Source organism: Mycteria americana, chromosome 3, assembly GCF_035582795.1.
Source record: "Mycteria americana isolate JAX WOST 10 ecotype Jacksonville Zoo and Gardens chromosome 3, USCA_MyAme_1.0, whole genome shotgun sequence".
NCBI lineage: Eukaryota > Metazoa > Chordata > Aves > Ciconiiformes > Ciconiidae > Mycteria > Mycteria americana.
In genome coordinates, this window is record NC_134367.1 from 72,182,679 (window position 1) to 72,202,673 (window position 19,995).

General features: G+C 38.3%; 1 protein-coding gene across 2 annotated transcripts in view; it reads left to right on the top strand.

Annotated features, from left to right (window-relative positions):
- SYNE1 (spectrin repeat containing nuclear envelope protein 1) overlaps nucleotides 1-19,995 on the top strand; it is a 269,690-nt gene that overhangs the window by 219,562 nt on the left and 30,133 nt on the right. For both annotated transcript variants that reach the window (XM_075498968.1, XM_075498969.1), the window contains 8 exons: nucleotides 3,045-3,139; nucleotides 4,145-4,379; nucleotides 5,149-5,343; nucleotides 7,359-7,484; nucleotides 8,230-8,385; nucleotides 10,356-10,514; nucleotides 11,026-11,192; nucleotides 18,286-18,448. In XM_075498968.1, the coding sequence (XP_075355083.1) occupies nucleotides 3,045-3,139; nucleotides 4,145-4,379; nucleotides 5,149-5,343; nucleotides 7,359-7,484; nucleotides 8,230-8,385; nucleotides 10,356-10,514; nucleotides 11,026-11,192; nucleotides 18,286-18,448 (1,296 nt within the window). Of the gene's footprint in view, nucleotides 1-3,044; nucleotides 3,140-4,144; nucleotides 4,380-5,148; nucleotides 5,344-7,358; nucleotides 7,485-8,229; nucleotides 8,386-10,355; nucleotides 10,515-11,025; nucleotides 11,193-18,285; nucleotides 18,449-19,995 lie in introns of those variants that run through there.

Genomic DNA, 19,995 nt, shown 5'->3' on the forward strand with positions numbered 1-19,995 from the left:
CATACCAAAGCTCCCATGTGGCCACAGTAGTTTCAGTTCCCACAACTTTTTCAGCTGACCTACCCATAGACTCAGGCCAGATCATAGGGAGACTCATGTCCTTACCGCCCTCCCCCCCCGCCTTGCCTTATATCTCACAGCACAGTGTTTGGATGAATGTCTGATAGCAGAAAGTAATTCACAACTGGTTTTGCTTGCTTTAGCATACATTTGCTTTAGCATTTAACTGCCTTTGCTTTCACAAATGTCATCCATTTGTTGACATTGTTGACAACTCGGTGTTGTCAGCATTAACTAGACAGTGTCTTTGTAAGTTGAGACATCTCAGGTCTTTGAGATTTGAATGTCCAGGAATCGTTACTGTCGAAGTGGATAATTTCCTGGTGTTGTTGTGTCCAGTTATAGCTATAGTTTTTTGAAAGGGGTTAACAGCAATCTTCTTGCATTTAATTGTCTTGAGATCTCGGCTTAATTCTCTCCTGAAACCTTGATCTGAGCAGTTAGCTCAGATGAGTGTTATTCAGGCACTCTGTTGAAGCTTTTTTTGTGACAACTATAAAGTCATCTCTCAGAATTTAGAGAACTAATATCTGATTTTCTAAATACTGCAATTCATCCTAAGAAAATGTTGTAAGCTGCATCTCTTTTTTACCTAAAGCTTTTTGGCATTTTATATAATCTAAATGTATTCAGTACTCAATGTTCTTTGCAGTGCCTCCTGATACTCATGAAGAATTTTCTTTCCACTCCTTGCAGCTGAAAGGGTCAAACCTAAACTTCTTGAGAGGAATTTCCAGATTGTTTTGCTTTATATTTTTGAAGATAATGAGAAAATATTCTGTTTCCACATGCATTCCCAGAATGGATATTGAAATGCCTCCAGCTCTGTTATCAGCTTTCCAGTGCTGACTCATAACTTTGCTGGTGTTTATTCAAAGAGGACCCCAGCTACCTCAGTGGCCTTATTTAGAAATAACTTCCCACTGAAATCTACAAACCAGCAACATGGAGGTGATACCTTTTTCAAATATCATGCACTAACACTGGCATCTGCATCAGATAAGTCTGTCAGGATGATCATGTAGTCGTTCTTGCGCAATTCTCCAGATACCCATTTGCAAGCCTGGTACATTGCTTGGGACTCCTGCGCAGTGGGAATGCACCGAGACAAGCATTTGAGAAAGTGCTGGCAGGGGAAGGGGAAGATCTTTGCCAACTCAATTACTGAAATTCTTTCCAGAGTGCTGGTATTGTGCATTCCAACACCTGCCCTCCTTTCCTCCTCCTTTGAATTCCTATTTCTGTGATTCAGTGATGTACATATGAGATGAAATTGGGGTGGCAAGTGGTCCCACATAATGGAGTATCCCTCTTATGTACAGAGACAACGTACATGCGGAGAGCAAGCAGATGTTGACAGAAATGTCTCTGCTTTTGGGTAGGGCTTGAATACCTGCACTCTAAGCAGGGTTCCTCATACTTTGTTTCACCTGTCCTCTTAAAAAAATATTAAAATTGTTGCTTTTATGGGGGTTTGCTTTTGTTGGTTTTTAGTGTTTTTTTTATAACCAGTTGTGTTCTGTTTAGTCTCAATCTTTCAACAATGCTGGTAGATGCTGTTGCCTCCTGTGCTTCATCAATGCCCCCTAACTCAATAGAAACAGATGTGACAGGAAATAAAATTTCTGCCTTCTTGCTCAGCTTTCTGAAATTCTCAACCCCACAGTATTGTGGTTTTGTTCATGAGATAATAGAGCAATTAGTTTCCCTCTGGTTCAGACTCAGTCATTCATAAGAGCCAAGGTATTCAAAGAACACTATCAAGTACTTCTGCAAGGAAATTAGACAACACTATTTCTTTCTATGGGAAAATTTATGACCTGGGTAACATTTTCAAAATTAACTCAGTGATTCAGAGAGGCAAAATCTCATTTTGAAAAATTAGTCCATAGTCTAGAAGTCTTAAGCCACATACAATGTGCTTGAGGGATTTAATTGTGCAGGTGCCAGTGGGTATTTTGCTGGCAGTTGCAGATGCAGGGATTGGTACATCACAATTTGAACTGGTGGGAAGCCATATAACAGGGGTGTAATCTGGATTTGGGGAACAGTAGTTCTCAGTTCAGGCAACGGTGAACTTCTATCAACTGCAAACACCATCACTAACAAACGAAAAAAAAAATCTCGAGCTTCATACCAGTATACTTTCTCTTTTAATCTCTCTGAAAACCTTTTTAACATGGGGTGGGTCCAGTCCTGAGCTGGTGCCTGGGTGTACCTTCATCAACATAAGAATATTCCTGAACAACCTTATCTAGAGACGTGGTACATTACTAAAAGAAAGTATGTTTTTAAAAGTAAATTTAAGTGGTATATATTTAAGTAATCTTTGCTTAAGCAGCACTTAGGTAATTTTTTGTCTTAAGTAATATTTAAATAATAAGGGAGTTTTAAAAGTATTGTGAAAGTTTATTGTGGCTGATGGGGAAAATTGGAAAATAAATTGGAAAAACTGGAAGAAGTGGAAAATTGATTTCTAGCTCCTACATGTGGCTGACCATTTCTTTTGAAGTACTATTGGCAGTGTAAAATTGTATTAAAAGTTTGTATAACACTATCACATGCAATCTGTGCGTAAATTCAATTTAACAACGCAAAGGACTATAATATTCTTAAACATGTCAGAAAATAAAAAGTGCCCTTTCTGTCAATGCAATAAATACCCTATCTGGATTTTGTTGTAAATTATAGTGCCAATTGCACAATTGTACTCAGAGATATAAAACCTAGCTCCTGTTGATGCTATTTAGCTTTTTAATAGGTGGGGTTTTTTTAATCTTAAGGAACTAATAATAATTACTAGAAGCAGCAAGTAACTCCAGCAATGAGATTTTTAAATGTGTTTCTATTTAAGTTCATGAAAAAACTCCCGTTGAATTAATTTGAAATGAGATTAAATACATGAAAATTCATTTTTACCAGTGCATACAGACAGAATTAAAATGTAAGATCTTGTTTTAACATCCTTGTCTCCTGTACAACAGCTATTCCAGGCAGAGATGTTCAGCCGCCAGCAGATTTTGCATTCAATTATCTCTGATGGGCAGCACCTCCTAGAACAAGGACAGGTGGATGACAGGTAGACATCCCTGTGTTGTTGCTGCTGCTGGTTATGTGAAGTAATACGTAGACTAGTGGGGGACTTCCAAACAGAGCAGGTAGCAGATTTCAGTGTTCAGATCATGCTTTTCTGAGGTAGAAGTTACTATTGCTGTGGTTAAGCTATTAATTAGCCAGTTCTTAAATAAGACAGTGTTCTTTAGGATGCTATGGCATATGTGAATGTGTGAATGCATTTGGGAATACAACAGCCTTGAGGCTGCTTCTCTGAAAAAGATTTGTCTTGGATTATCAAGCATGTTGCATATATGTCTATTTTGATGCACTTTCAAAATGGCACTTTCACCAAAGGAGGCAGATTTAGTGACATATTTAGTGAGTTACACTTGATTTATGCCAGCTGGGGGTTTGCCTCTACCAAGAGAATTCCCTACTGCCATTTAAGAACACCTGCAGCCTAAATGTGATGGAATAGGAATTCATTGCTGTCTGAGATTTTATTTTAAACACTTGTGATCAAATGAATGAAAATCAGTGAAACACCAGTGGCTTCACACTTGTGCGTACTCATTGACTTTGCTAAGGGTATCATGATGAACTGTTTATTGGGATGTGACAATTTTGTTAATGCTGTGTGTATCTTATGCCTGCTTTGAGCTCAGTAGTAAATCTCGGGGTGAATTGTGAAATCTCCATGATTTACTATGAATTTGGCTAACCCATACTGGCAAAACCTGTGGGTTTTCTTTGTATATTTCTGGGGAGAAGGTAGAAGAGTTTTGTGTGTTAAAGGTTTGGGTTTTTTAAGGTCTCAATAATTGGAGCCCTTTCATTCTCCCAGTACATGAAGTGTGAAGTTCTCATCCTCAGTCAGCTATCATGAGACTTCAGTGCTTTTCTCCTAGTGTTTCATAATTGACAGCCAGAAAACATCTTCCCTTTCCCTTCAGTTTATTTCATTAAACAAATAGATCAAAGTATGAAGGATACTATGTATTTTTATTTATTTATCTATTTATAATAGGGATGAATTTAATCTGAAGCTGACTCTTCTGAGTAATCAATGGCAAGGAGTAATTCGCCGGGCACAGCAGAGGAGGGGGATCATTGACAGCCAGATTCACCAGTGGCAACGCTATAGGGAGATGGCAGAGAAGCTGCACAGGTGGCTGATGGAAATATCCTGTCAGCCAGTAAGTGGGCTGGGCAACATTCCTATCCCATTGCAGCAAGCCAGAGCGCTACTGGATGAAGTGCAGGTACGTACAGTGTGTTTGAAGAAAGAGGGAAAATCCCTGCCTTTTTTACAGCCTTCATCATTCAAAACATTCTTTAAAATGTATTAGATTCAGACTATCTGCTTTGCAGAAAGCAATATTGGATGTTAGTTCTTCTTTGGAACTGGCATAGCCTCAGAAGCAGCAGTGTGATGGAAACAAAGTTGGAGTTCATAAAGAACATGCAACGGAGAACTTACTGGGCCATCTCTCTCGAGCCTTGTTTGCTTCTGGTTTTGCTTTGTAGCTAACATCACACTGAATGTCTTTAAAAAAACAATGATGTCCTGTTTGAGGAATGTATTCTAGCTAACAAAAAAAAGGATACCTTGACTGTCCATCTTCATGTGAGGTTAACAGTATCTATTTAGCAGCTTGGTGTCTTCAAGCTTTTTGGCTGGAAGATACATACAATAATAAAGCTTACAAGCATAATAGGCTCTATTATTTTTCTATTATTTCTCTATTACTATTTCGCTTTAAGAGCAATTGAGATACTGATATTAATGGGGAGAAAGGAGTTTTTCACGTCTTTATCTTCTTGGAGAAATTTTCTAATGGTCTACTGCAGTAAATGTTTGTGAAAAAAAGGTTAGGGTAAAGCATTTGGGCAGTATGCTTTACTGCCTATGCCTTCATGCTGAAGCCAAGGTATGCAATCAATTAAAGTATGGGCTTGAGAAGGAATTATACTGAATTGCTAATTGTAATTAAAAAGTCAAAGCTGACAGAAAACTGTTAATATTTTCAGCTTAAAGAGAAAGTTCTCCTAAGGCAGCAAGGGAGTTATATCCTCACTGTGGAAGCTGGGAAGCAACTGCTGCTCTCTGCTGACAGTGGAGCTGAGGCAGCCCTGCAGACAGAGCTTACCGAAATTCAGGAGCGCTGGAAGATAGTTAGCACCCAGCTGGAGCAACAGAAGAAACAGCTGGCTTTACTACTGAAAGTAAGTGTGTGATTTCTTCTGTACTTCTTCAGCAAGTTCATGGTTTCTCCCTGTGAGCCCTGTTGAAGAAAAGCATTCTCAAGGGATAAGCACAAATACAGGAATTGCATATATACTACATGAGCTCATGATTTCATTTCACCACCTCTGAAAACTAGGAGTGGTAATACTTGACAGTAGGCTTGTATGTTAGTTGATATCTTTTAATTGGTATATCCAGAACACTGCCAAAAAAGGATATACCTACGAGTCCTATTTTCAACATAGAGCAAAAATGTATTTTATTTTGCACAATGTTGATTAATTTTTATACATACTGTATTGAAAATTAGACCTGCCTTATTCCTTCTACATGCCAATGTCAAGATCTATCTAGCAGTGTAGTAGTCTGTGTTTCCTTCCAGTGTCTTGAGTATTTGCTAGTTTAGATAAACTTCTGGGATCTTGGAGAAGGGAGCTTTCAACTTTATTTTGATGTAAGCAACGTCCAGAATGCCTGCTAACCACACTTTAAGTACTGAAGGTGATAGGCAGGAATTTAAATTTGGTCTGTTTGTTTTTCCCTTTTAGTCATTCTAGGGAGGATAATGAAAACTGGACTTGTGTGTATTAAAAGAATAGGGCAAGTGTAGACTTTAAAGAATTAAAAGAATAGGGCAAGTGTAAACTTTCAGAATAGTTTCAGAGGTCTAATAGAATTACAGAATTGCAGATACTTTAGTTTTGTTTGTAAATAGCAAGAAGCAAAGCAGTGCGAGAAAATGAAATATTATTTTGGAAAAGTTCAGATAACTAATTTTTTTCTTCCTCTTTCAAGCCTTGTTCCTCATAGCTCGGCTTCTAGTGGGGGAATTATGTCAGGAAATTTTAGTCATGAAAGCTGTTATCTAGGGAGACTAAAGGTTCTGTGGTATTTTGTCTCAATGAAAATATGGAACTTAATGCTTGAAGGTGAGGAAGTAGGGAAATCACCATGCAAAGTGCATAAATCATCTCATAGATATCAAGCCTTCATTACATTATGCTATCTTGGTCTTAAATACATGATTTTTTAGTGGTCTTCTGACCAAATGGGAAGCACAAGTGTATATTCTAAAAGATTATGTGTTGCATTAAGAACATCACAGACTATTGTCATGTAAGGTCATATTACTTACTAAGGAGAGAAGAAGAAAGAAGACACTAAAGAGAGGGGTTTTTTGCAAGACCTGTTGTTTGTAATTCTCCATCCTGAAGATGATCATGAAATACTGGCATCGATTAGAAAAAATGGAGGGAGAGAAATACAAATGCAGTGGTAGAAGGAGAATATCTTGATACAGAAGACTAAGAGAAACAAGGTCCATATTTTCAGGTATCACACAACTGGCATTCTTTATGCGTTGACTGGCTTATCAGAGATCTTTCTCTCTGTGAGTACCTTTTTAATAGGCTTTAACAAGCAGGTGAGGCAGGTAAAACCATACTGTCACATGATGATTAGTATGGTTTCATTGCATTGGACACACTTAAAATTTTGGAAAGGATACAAACACTAAAGCTGGGTGTAGCTGCTAGAATCATAATTTAGAGGAGATACTGCAGGTACTTCAATCTGACCTGAATTTGCGGTATCCCCAACCACTTTTTTTTTTTTCCTGGAGATTAATGCACCTGTTTGGAGCTTTTGTCAAAGAACAGTGGTGTGTTTAATACAGGCATTCAAGAAAGGAAGTGAAAAATAATTTTGGCAGGGAGAGGCTTTTCTGAAAGGATGGAGTTGGATCTAGACAACATTGTAATAACAGGAGGCTTTGGCTTGTGTATTTCTACTAGCAGAGACCTATACACAAAAAACTTGACACAGTTGTACACATGACTCAAGCTCTGAGACTATGAGTATTATTTAGAGGGGGATTTCAGGGCATGTTATTATTATGAAAAAGTTTTCACTGTTTAGTGGTTAGTTGGGCAAATCAACTGACGTAAATATAATCCGGATCTGAACTGAAGTCTAATAAACATTCTGCCTTCAGGACTGGGAAAAGTCTGAAAAGGGCATAGGAGACTCCCTGGAGAAGCTAAGATCATTCAAAAAACAGCTTTCTCAGCCTTTGCCAGAACACCATGATGAGTTGCATGCAGAGCAGATTCGTTGCAAGGTAAAGCACTTGTTCTCTGTTGACTGTTGTCTCATTTTTGCCTGCCTTTGTGCAGTAACCTCTTCCATTGTTAACAGGCTTCCCATTACTGACTGTGCAAACCAGTCAGCTGTCCCTGTGACAAGAAACTATCCATGTAACATTTGGACAGCATAATACCCAAGTGGTCTCACTATAATGCAAATCCTGCAGAGTAAATATGGATCTGATCAAAGTGAGATCAGAACAGGGTCTGAAAAGTACTGTAGAAGCACTAAATACTGGTGTGTTTTTATTATAGAAATTCTAACTTCAAATTTAAACTTGTGGTATCTAAAATGTTGTTTTAGTGTTTTTTATTTGAGGTGAGATTACTGTGGGAGATCTTAGATAGCACTTTTCTGCTATATTCTTTGCAGTTTAAAAATGGATTACAACTTGAAAATATTTTCAATACAGAGAAGTCCAAACCAATACCTGAAATTCTCAAATACCTTTGAACTTTAGGGAGGTTTGAGTAGTATATTAGTTTGTGACTACTTTTTACAAGGCTGATGTGTCATTCTCTGTTGGGGAGAATATTGGTGCGTATGGGGTTGTTGTTTTCTTTTAAATGGGGCTGAAACATTCCACTTGAAATGGTGGGTCTGCTTAGATATGACTTTAATTCAGTGGGATAACAATGCTTGTCTTCGTGCTTCATCAATACATTCAAATTTTTATTTGTTAGCAAACTGGTCCTTTTTCCTTGTGTGCTTCTTTTAAGGAGTTAGAGAATGCTGTTGAAGGATGGACAGATGACCTTGCACACCTTTCTCTACTGAAGGAGACCCTGTCTGTATATATCAGTGCAGATGATATCTCAATCCTCAGTGAGCGCATAGAGCTTCTACACAGACAGTGGGAGGAGCTGTGCCACCAGGCAAGTATAGTACTGAGCACTGATATGAGTATGCAAGGCTACAAAAGTGTTGGGAGAAAAACTGAATGCAAGTGGCAGCTTTTAGAAAAGATGCATGCAGGCACACTCAGATTCAAAACTGAACTCTTGCTGAATCAGGGAAAACATCCGTTGAAATGCTTCCTTTAGTTACTGCTAGCGTTTCTAGATCTCCTGAACTTTGTCATGGCTGTGAGGTCGTATTTAAGCAGCCTTGAAAAACCAACAAAAGAGTCACGCTGTGGGACTGTGGCATGGCTGGCTGGGGAAAACACAGAAGTAATATAGTTCACTGTGCTTTGGCGGAGGAGCTGTGCTCAGAAAGGATGTCCCCTCTCCACTCAACATTACTGTATTGTACCCTCAGTTCTGCTGATAGCTTCTGCTTCTTCAGACATTGGTGTCTGTATTTCTCTCAGTCTGAGGGCGACTTGCTTGGCTGCCAAATGAGCTGAGGAGTATTGTTTGATTTTTCAGGTGCATCATGCTGTTAGTGTGTTTCTTGCCTCCATTTTGCACTTAGAAATCCAGGGAGTGGAGTCTCCCTCACCCAGCTTTTCAGATTATCCTAGTGTTATTTCTGTTTTTCAGTAGAGATTGCAGTCCAGACATACCAGGGCTAACTTTGAAATAGTTACCTCATGTAAGGTACCTGTGAAAGCGTCAAAACCACCCCCAAAGTAGGAAAAATGCTTCACAGTTAACAGCACAGAACTTGTAATGAGTTAGTTGCATTTGAATGAGCCAATATAGATACATCTGAACTACGGTGTAGTCACTGCATGTATGTTTATGGTAAAGGAGGGAGCCAAGTAAAGAAGTTTTATCTTAGTTTTGTGAGTACTGAATGTTTCAGGATGTAACCTAGTGCAACACTTTGTTCAACCGTTGCTTATTTCTGGAAAGCTGCCATCAAGTTTAGAACCGCAAAAAGGAAATGTGAGATCACGTGCATGCCCCTGTTAAACCTAACATGGTAGTTAAAGAACACATCACTTTTGTTTATGAAAGAGCAGTTACAGTCTTCATCTTCTCAGCTGAAATGCTGATACAAAGTCAGAAACAACGCAGATTACAATGGGGAGGAAGTAAGTAGTTGTACAAATGTCTGAAACTGGAGAGAAGACTTTGTTGCTCACCCTCTGCTGCTATTTTGAATTCAGTGTCCACCTTTGTCTATTACTATTCATAGTCTGAGATGGTACCACTGCTAGAGCAATTTCTTAAACATAGCAATGTTTTCCTTCCTCCTGTATTAACCACAGCATTTGCCTGTTTGGTGTTTTATGCCTATTCTTTCCTGTCAGGGCACACCTCAGTCCTTTGGAATGTCTCAAGGTGTCATGCCCATTCAGGAGAAACAGTCATCTCTGAAATGAGTGTATTGGGACTCAAATAGAAAATTGCTTATGCAAAATATAGTGTATCTTTGATTTAGCTTTGTACTTACAATTCATGCTCATGCACAAATTACACAGTCATTTGGAGTTTGACCTGTATAGTATATATCTATTGTTTTGCTTTGGTCAAGCATTTATATCTTCCTTTTTTATTTAATCTCTTAGACTAAAAATAACATTATGTTATACTTTATAATGTTTTATAAGTGAGAAAAAATTGTAAGAAAATTTATTTTTCATCTTCTAATGAAACCTTCGGGTTAGAGACATTGTAAAACAAGGTATTGACAGGCTACTGAGTGTAACGCTTGGATGCCTCTCTCTATGCATAGGATGTAGCTAACAGGAAACCTGAGATTAACACTTACTTCTTAAACTCAGAGAGTCACATGAAGTTTTTGCAGTACAACTCCAGTTTATTTTAATGGCAAGTAAGTGGCTGGAACATTTTTGCAGGGCCAGAGGAGTTCACATTAAGGCACAAAGTGTTTCAAGCATCTCTTAAATGCAATTACTGTTTTGTTTTTATTTACTCTCCACCACTGTTTTAAGGTCTCCTTACGTCGACAACAAGTTAGTGAGAGACTGAATGAGTGGGCTGTCTTCAGCGAGAAGAACAAGGAGCTCTGTGAGTGGCTGACACAAATGGAAAGTAAGGTTTCTCAAAATGGCGACATCCTCATAGAAGAAATGATTGAGAAACTTAAAAAGGTATTGTGCAGTGCGTGTACACTTACATACTGTTCTTTAATTGATTACTTGTTTTGTGTGGCAAAGAGGATACTGAATTAGCTGAAATGGAGATTTTACCTTACACTGATATTTATAAGTTCCAGTAAGACTGTGTGTTTGTGTTCTTCTCTATGCAGCATTTTCCTGTCTTTCTTCAGGTAGGACCTCGCAGGATACCAGAAAATTAAGTGAATGCAAAGTCAAAGGCATCTGAATGCTTTACTAAATGTCCAATCAGAATTGCCTGTAATGAGTTTAACTACAGCAGATATATTTACAGAAGGCGTTGTGTTTTGTTTTGGGGTTTTTTTCATTCTTTTGATAAAGCTGTTCGTGGTTATACATCTAATATTTAAGAGGTTGTCTCTCCACTGTACCAATCATGAAAAAAACAACATTCACTTATATTTTTGTATGATTCCTTTAGTAGTGTAAAGCAGAGTGCATTCAGAATAAGTACCTTGACTTCTGATTGCTCTTTACTATCCAGGATTATCAAGAGGAAATTGCTGTAGCCCAGAAGAACAAAATCCAGCTCCAGCAAATGGGAGAGCGACTTGCTAAAGCCAGCCATGAGAGTAAGGCATCAGAGATTGAGTACAAACTTGGCAAGATCAATGACAGGTGGCAACATCTTCTAGATCTTATTGCAGCCAGGTAAAACAGTTGTTTAGTTTCGAAGTGCTATGTGGGTCAGATTAATATGCTGGATGTAATGAATTTAAAATCTTTTTATTGTCTGCCTGTTCATCATTAACTGTGAAATGAGGTTATTCCTCACCATCAACACATTTATGTGAAAGTCACCTTCCTGTTTTACTTTATAGTATCTGACATAATTTCTTCAAGAAGAATCAATCCAAAACATTATCTGCTAGAACAACATGGGATCGGTTGCAGTCAGATTTAGTGAGACTTGCTCCAGTACCATCTTACTTCAGATGAGTGCTTAAAACTGGGTGCAAATGTAGGGTTTGGTTTTTTTTTTTCAAAAAAATTCTTGGCAGGGGAAGCGAAACAGTGCATTTGTGGTTTTGGATTTTGAGAAGAGCAGTTCCAAAACTAAGTCTTAGTTTTTCTGCCTGATTACTTTTTCACTGATGGAGAAGAGTAACTTCAGGTTAGATGTATGCACATTGGGCTTAAAGGTTCTTTTTACTCGATATCAAAAATATAACACCAATTTTCATAACTTAAAGAAATACAGGATTGTTGTTTGATATGTGAAGAAACCAGTATATTTGTTTCAGTACTTTCTGTTGAGCCATGCTACAGCCTCCCTCCCATTACCAACAATAATTTTGTCACAATTTTGCACTTCCTAAAATATGCATGTACTTTATATTTTACACTTCTGTGACATAAGGACATACGAATTAGTAATGCTTTAGTCATGTTAGCAGCAAAAGGTTTTGTTTAGTTTCATCGTCTTTTTTCATATGATTTTACTGCATTCCTGCTCTGAAATCTGTAAACATGGGAGCAGTAAATTTTATGTAAGCAGAAGCATTCTGATGGCTTCAGCTCCTTTTATAGTGGTTCATTTTAAAGGAATGAACACTGTATATTTCTTACAGAACAATTAAGTCAGGAAGCGGTGCATTACGGTCGAGGAGCCTGCTGGTTTCAGATGATGTGATACATCACCGGTTGTTGAACATAAAGTATATTTGCTGTATTTTTGTGTTTGTCTTTTGAAGCACCTACTCAGACAAATGTTTAAATAATATGTTCAGGAAGTTTCTAGTGAAAAGTGATTGCATTCAGAAACTGCATAACACATGTCTAAAAGATCTGTATTGTCTATTCAGTATTAGAGATTAGTGTCCTCTATAGGGACAGGTAAGGGTTCAGGATTCTGTATCATTCTTGGGGTGGGGAGATATAAACTACAATGTTATACACCTAAACTTTGTCACTCTGTTATCATGAAGCAGGGTGTCAAGTCCTAGATCTAAACTAATGTATGTAAAATATTTGTTTACTTTTATTTCCAGATCATTTCAACTTAGCCTTCTCAACTAGCATGCTCAGCACTATTCTATGCAATTAAACATATAACCCTTTCCATTCCAGTGCTTACTGAAGTGCAAAAAAACTCAGCAAAGCTTGAACGTTGCGTTGCTGAAGTTGGGAAGTAAATGGTGGAGAGGTTTGATGCTAGGTTGTGGAAATTTTGCTAGTTCAGCTGTAGCCTGGGCGGATAGCAGTTAAAGCCCAAGTTGTTGATTAACGTATGCACGAAGCACTTGTATTGCTGTCTAATTCCCACTGGACAAAAGGGTTTGCATCCCCCAAGATAATTTTTAGAAGGCTCCAGAGGCTCTTTAGAATATGTTGTTACATATTGGGGTGTGTTTCTGTTATGATATTTTGGAGTTTGGAACATATCACATAACACAATTTTGGCTGCACTCAGCTTGTAAATGCAGATTAATTGTTCTGGTGTTGAGAATAAAACACATCTTTTCATATTCTGGATCCCTGACAGCATTAATCTATTGTTAGAGCCTGCGTGCTTTTCTGCAGAGCTACAGTCATCCCTTGCCTGGAGCATTTTTCTTAGTGGTTTGTTTCCTACAGCTGTGAACAAATAGAAAGTGCTCTGTGAAAATGCTTTAGTAATATAGTATGGTAATACGCATCCAGTTGGAATGTTACCTGTTGATTTTATGCGGTGCGGTGGAACTTCTCCATTGACCTCTAAAAGCATCTTTCTTTCTTTCTCACATTCTGTTTCCTAACCCACGTTTTTTAATTGCCTCTCCATTCTGAGGAGGTCTGTAACTGCAGAAGAGACAGCTACAGAAAGGTAGCTGTGTCTCTGCATCAGACGCTTCTGTTTCTGTCCTTCTAGAACATTTTCATCCTTTCAGATGAATTTTTCTGATATGTCAGCCCAGCGCAAAAAATGTTACAGATGTTCACAGCCAGGAAGCAGTGCAGTTGCTGCAACTGCTCAGGCTTTGCAAAGAAGGCTTTGTTATATGTCTTTTTCATCCCTTCCCCTAGCACTCATGGTCCACATTCCTGGAGATCAAGTCTGACACATGTTGATGAATGCAAGTTTTATTTAGAAACATGACCACTTGTCACCATTCGGTCTCATGTTATCAAGCAACGGCTGCTAACATTTGTTTGGCGTGCAACATTTTCTGTACAGTACTCAGCAACAAAGAGAAGTGTGTCCCCTTTCCTTCCCCCGCCCAAAGCACAGTGTTTGCAGGCTTTTGGAGTGGAAGTTCTTCTTTTCAATGCTGGAAAATTTCATGGTGGTGGCAGAGGACTTGCATGCTGTGAGGATGGCGGAGGACGGCAGTGTGGATTCAGATCTCCCAGACTGTAACTGTGATATCACAAGGCAGGCAGCTATTTTTGTTTGCTTTTGATTGATACGGTTCTTTCTGAAGTCTTGGCTTGCTGGGAAACTAATTGAAATATTGATACGTAGAAATCACTGCCTTAGATAGAAATTACTGTTTTCTGCTCAGTTTAAAAATACTTGACAGTGATAGCAGCATATTTTGTTTTACAGCTAGTACTTTTGGATCCCAGAATAATTTTTTGTTACTGATGCAGACTTAGAACTAGTAAAATCTCTTAGCTTCCTGAAAGAAACTGTAGGCTGGTTTTACTGATGTTTTTAAAGACAAGAGCATGTACACACATGAGAGAAAGCAGACTTTGTATTTGTCTGCTCACTGTTTGTGTCATCAAAGGGGCATGGCTACAAGTGAAAGGCAGAGAAGGAGAGAGGGTGTAAAGAAAGTATTTCAGACTTAACTTTATCAAAGCTGGTCTGTCCTGTACATATTAATGACTGGTTTGTAACTGCATGTAATACTTGAACTCAGCCTACATAATCTTGGATTTTTGATTCAGATTCTCTTTTTCCCTCTTCACAGTATCTTTACTAGAAGTTTTGCTGGTGCTGTTCAGTTTTAGAAATTTACTCTTTGAAAGGGGAAACTGATCTGAAGAGCAAATATAACTGGCGGTACTAGTGTCCTGGTATGCAGTAGTACTGTACTTTCAACAATAAATCATTTTTTAATCTCAAACAGATTATTGTTAAACTGATTTTTTTAAAAACTGATTTTAATAATGTAGTAGTTTTCACTATTTCATAGAGGAAGTGTTTTTTGAAACTTTGTCTCCAGTTCCAAGTAGATGTTTTAAAAAAAAAACTTTTCTGCTTTCTACTGGCTTTGTACAGACTTAGTTAACATGCTCTTCCTGACTTTTTTCATGTTGCTTTTGAAGTTTAATATTAGTAACCAGCTGTCTAAATGACTAACACAGTCGCTATGAGTTCTATATGATGCATCGTTATGTATTTACAGGGTTGTTCCTGTTTAGGTTTAAGTGGAATCTAAGGCTGTCTAATTTAGGACTAGTTGAATTAAAGGTATTGTGTGTAATTTCAGCTCCAAGTTGTTCTCCCACTGTCTTTTCTTAATGTAAAATAGACATTTTAAAGTTATTACTTTCCTGGGGAAACTGAGGTACAGTAATTGGAACACAGAAATGTAAGCATCATAAGACTATTCAAATTTTCAGATGAGTTTTTGTCAGTAAACCATAAAAACAAACAGTTGAATTCTGCAGTATTTTCCTTTCTGAGAATCTTAACTATTCGTAAATGTAGCAAGACTGATGTGTGTGTGTGTTTTATATAAAAAACCAACCTTTAAAACCACCACGTCATGGGTCCAACCACTTGATTTCAATGCAGAATCTTCATTATCAAGGAGAGGAGTTATCTCCAGTCTCTTGCAGTAACATGCATAGGGCTGCAACAAAAGCATGAGATGATTATTGGAATAATTAACTGTTTAAACATAATTTTGTAAATGAAATTTCAAAAGGTGAAAATTACAGTTGGCTGGGGATCCCACATACTTGAATGGTTTATAATTTGACCTTTGTCTCTAAGCAAAGCTTTTAGTTTCGTTAGCTTTCAGGCCCTGCCGTTATCATGGAAAGATAGGATTTTGAGCTGTTACATTTTTGAGAGAGATATATTTTTGTTGCACACACATGTAATTATTTGTACACAGGCACAGTATTCAGTGAGATGAAGAGCATAGGCATCTTGCCTGCTAAAATTCAGAAGGAAATCTCTTAGACATGACGGATTACACCTATTATTTGTTCACAGATATGTTTTCAGAGTAGCTAGAGGCACAACACTGTATTGCAGTTCAGTCAAAAAAAGTAAGCCCAGCATACTCCAAGAAGCACTTGTTATTTGCTTCTATTTGTACCATGGGCAAGGAACCTGTTATGTTAGACTCAGTACAAAAAAAGAACAGTGTTAACAGTAAATGTAGCAGGGGGAAGGAATAGAGTTGTCCTTTTCTTTTTGTTGGTTTTTTTTTTTTTAACCTTTGGAATTTAGGTGCAGGGAATTGCAACAGTTTGGCAGGAGGGCAGATTTAGCAGTAGGTTTTGGTTTTGGTTGGAGTGTTCTTTTAGTATGTCGCACTTTTTTTTCTTTTTCTTTCTTGAGTAACTTAGGTAATGTGACTGAAAATAGCTCTATTTGGGCCAGGGTTGTTTTTTGCTCTGTCAGGGATGTATTCCCATGCAGTCTGCCTGAGACAGAGGGCACTTTCTAAATGACCCTTTATCAGATGTTGCAGGCAAAATGTAAATAAAATTCGGCACGGAGGTTAGGGTACTATATAATTGCGAACAAGAAAAGCCTGGTCCACGGCTTGGGACTGCAAATGATAGAGTGTCATTGCTTCTACACAGGGATGACATGACTCATTTTTCCCTCTCCCACTCCAGCATGCCTCCAAAGGATCAGTGGCATCCAGCCTTGAAAATCTAAGCACAAAATGATCAGGATTTCACTCCTCTTAATCATGTCAGAGACTGAAAAGCTGTATGTGAGTTCCAGAAAAGTGATAACCAACTTTCTTGCTCATCCTATGAGCAAGCGGTCCAAACCCACAAAGCACTGTGTGTACAGCCATAGGTGACGAGGAGATGGTGTCCCCAGACATTGGTTGTTCTCCTAGTATCTCTCCAAGGCTAAACACATAGCTGTGTTTCTGGATAACCTGATGATGGGGACTGGGGCAGTCTTTCAGCACCATTGTGTTGACTTCAGTCCCTTCATAGCCAGATTTTCAGATTAGCCATATTTTTTCCAATTACCAAGATTTTTTTTCAGACCACAACCCTGCAGCTGTTGGTCATGAGACTCTGGCAAGGAAGATGCATTCGAACTGTTCTGAAGCGTGCTTGGTGCTAAAGAGCCACAGTTTGACGATCTGTGATCTAAAGAGAGGGCTAGAAAGAGACAAAGAAATTGAAAGATTTAACTTTTAAGATTTTTAAGTTGATGTTAAGATCTCTGCATTTATCTTTGGTAAGAAAAGGATGTCCATATTAGACTCTTAATGGTCAGCTGCAGCTACTGCTGTAAATATGGAAACACTTGATAAATTTGCTGGTTAGTATTATGGAAAAAATGTGAATTGCTCTGTTTGAATTATAGGATAGTCAGGTGGCATTTTGTTTGTTTGACAAATCTGGCAATCTTGTATTTTTCAACCCAATTTAGTCAGTCCATTCCCAGCTGCACTCATCTCTTAAAGCTTTCTGATATTGAAACACTTAAGTGGAAGAGCAATAGAAGCATAAAAGGGAATGTTACTCAAAATTGTTTGTGGTACTACATAAACAGGAAAAAAAAAAGAAAGCTTAGAACAATTTCAGAATCCACTAATGTATGTTATGTAACATGGGGAAAGGAAGAGGGGAATTACTGACAGATTTTTTTGCAGTTGAAACAGTCTGAAGGAAAAAATATTGAGATAGGATGAAGATTTAGTCAAATTTTCCTCACTCTCTAAGCTTATTGTTCCTTTGACTAAAAAAACCCCTACTATTTAATTTTTCCTGGCCATTACTGTTGCAGGGTCTCAAGAAAAATACTACTTAGAAATAGCCATGCAGTTACATTCCAATTTCATCTGTTTAAATCTATAGTCTGTTAAGACCAAGAACAACTTAAGCAGCCCTTGGGATTCAGGAATTTTCACTAAGTTCTCAGCGGGATTTCTCACTGTAAAACTTATTTATTCAAGGACAAGTCTTCACACTGGAACAGGTTGCCCAGAGAGGTGGTAGATGCCCCATCCCTGGAAACATTCAAGGTCAGGTTGGATGGGGCTCTGAGCAATCTGATCTAGTTGAAGATGTCCCTGCTCATTGCAGGGGGGTTGGACTAGATGACCTGTAAAGGTCCCTTCCAACCCAAACCATTCTATGATATGTAGGTCAATGTTTAGAAATCACCGGGGTGAAAAGGCCTGTTCACTCAGTGCACTCCACCACCAATACTGGAATAAGTTATTTGTAGTTTAAGAAGAACTTTTGTCATCTGTTGGTCAAATACACAACTAAATTACTTAGAATGTTTTGGGGTTTTTGTGTGTGTGAATTCATTAAAAAAAAAAAGTTTTCCTTTCTTAACAAACGTTTAACTCAACTGATAAAGATCCAGAAGCTTTGAAAATGTTGTCTGGCATTAGTAAGCTCTTAATTTTTCTTAACCGGAACCTGTGAATGCAGGACTGTTTGCACATATAATACACTTCTGTTACATAATAAAGGAAGACTTCAGAACAGAACTTGCCATCTAAGTTAAGTTTCTCTGAAAACTCCCTGAAACACATGCTGTGGAAATTTTCCTTCAGGGTGTACTTATGCTGCCGTTTCTTTCTCTTTACAGGGTAAAGAAGTTGAAGGAGACCCTCGTCGCAGTACAGCAGCTGGATAAAAACATGAGTAGCCTGAGATCTTGGCTTGCCCACATTGAGTCAGAACTGTCCAAACCTATCGTCTATGAAACTTGTGACTCTGAGGAGATACAAAGGAAGCTAAATGAACAGCAGGTAAAATACAACACACTTATCAGGTGCACGATGACATGGGGAGAACCAAAGTAGAGTGTCCTTGGGCTGCCCATACCCAGCCCAATGCTGAGAGGGCATGAGGCAAAGAAGTGTTTAAATATCAAGGCAAGTGGTACTTACTGTGTCACTTATAGAGCCTTCTGCTGGCTTTGACATCGAATCCACCAGGAGCTGATTGATCTTTCCGAGAAAGGTAAGGCACCAAGAGTTGTAACCTGAACGAGTTATTGCAATTGTTTTTCCTTTGGGGTTTGTGGTTTTTGTTTGAATTGTCTGTTCCCAGAGGCAAAACTGACACGTATTAGACCTTACAAATTTTGCACATGCTTGAAAATGACTATTTTTTAGCAACCTTTCTAACTCAGTTTTATTTTGCAGCTTGTTTGAGAATCACTTTGCACGCAAAGATGCATGAGCTATATGTGTGAAGTTAAAATTGGTTGGTTTATAGCACACAAAGCCTTTATGCAGTGCTTGAATAAATTAGTCAACACTGGAACAGGCATTAAAATGTAAAGTCAACCGGTTTTTGGCATTAAAACTAATGTTACTCCTAAGAAGATTTACTATACTTTCTCTTTCCTGTTCCACTTCACTGCCCAGTGCAGTTTTACCTAGAAGAACATTGCTGGGGGGGACTGTTATTCTGTTGTGTTCCAGGTGGTTATTTATTGGCAAAAATACCTTTCTTGTGCCTCACTGGAGATGAGTTAGGTGCTCTCCTGAGTTTTTTCTCCAGAGGAGAAAAAAATGCATGGGAAGAGGAGTCCCAGAATGTTTTGGGTATAATTAATTTATGAAGTGTACAAACTGGCATTTTGCTCTTTTAAGCTGAGCATGGGACTGGGACCCAAGAACCCCCTCAGAGTTTTTGCCAGCTCCCCAACTGATTTGCTACATGGCTGTGCAGAATTGCTTATTAATATTCTATATGTAATTTAAATAGGGATAATAATTTATAACACACAAGCATCACTAATGGGTGGTGTTTCTGAGAAGATAAAGTGCTGGGCAGGGCTAAACATTGCTATCAACAAAGTAGATAAACTTGAGATTTTTTACTAGCATCCCTATGCAGACGTTCCACAGTTTGTTACAACCACGTCTTACGGGACTTATTCTGGGCACAGAGACTCATGTATCTCTGCCTTCTGCTGTTTGCTTCTGGTGATCCCCACGCAGTGACAGCGTGCAGTGATATTCTGTAGAAGTGTGAGTCATTTAATTTGAACTCCAAAGGGGAGGAATAGAGGTGAATCTTATCCTGGGAGGATGCCATGTTTGGAATCTTGATGATGATTTGAGTTGATAACTCTGCAAGCCATGGTTATAATAAAAATTTTAAAAACCCACCCACCTTGAATGTATGGCAACCAGTATTTTTATTAGTTGGAGGCTGTACCATTATCCGCTGCATCTCAGAAGGCCAGTACATTGGCCATCTTCTCAAGTATTTCATCCCTCTTTCTTTTCCATTAGTGATCTTATGTTCTTTTCCATCTTTGATCTTCCACTGAGGTCATGTT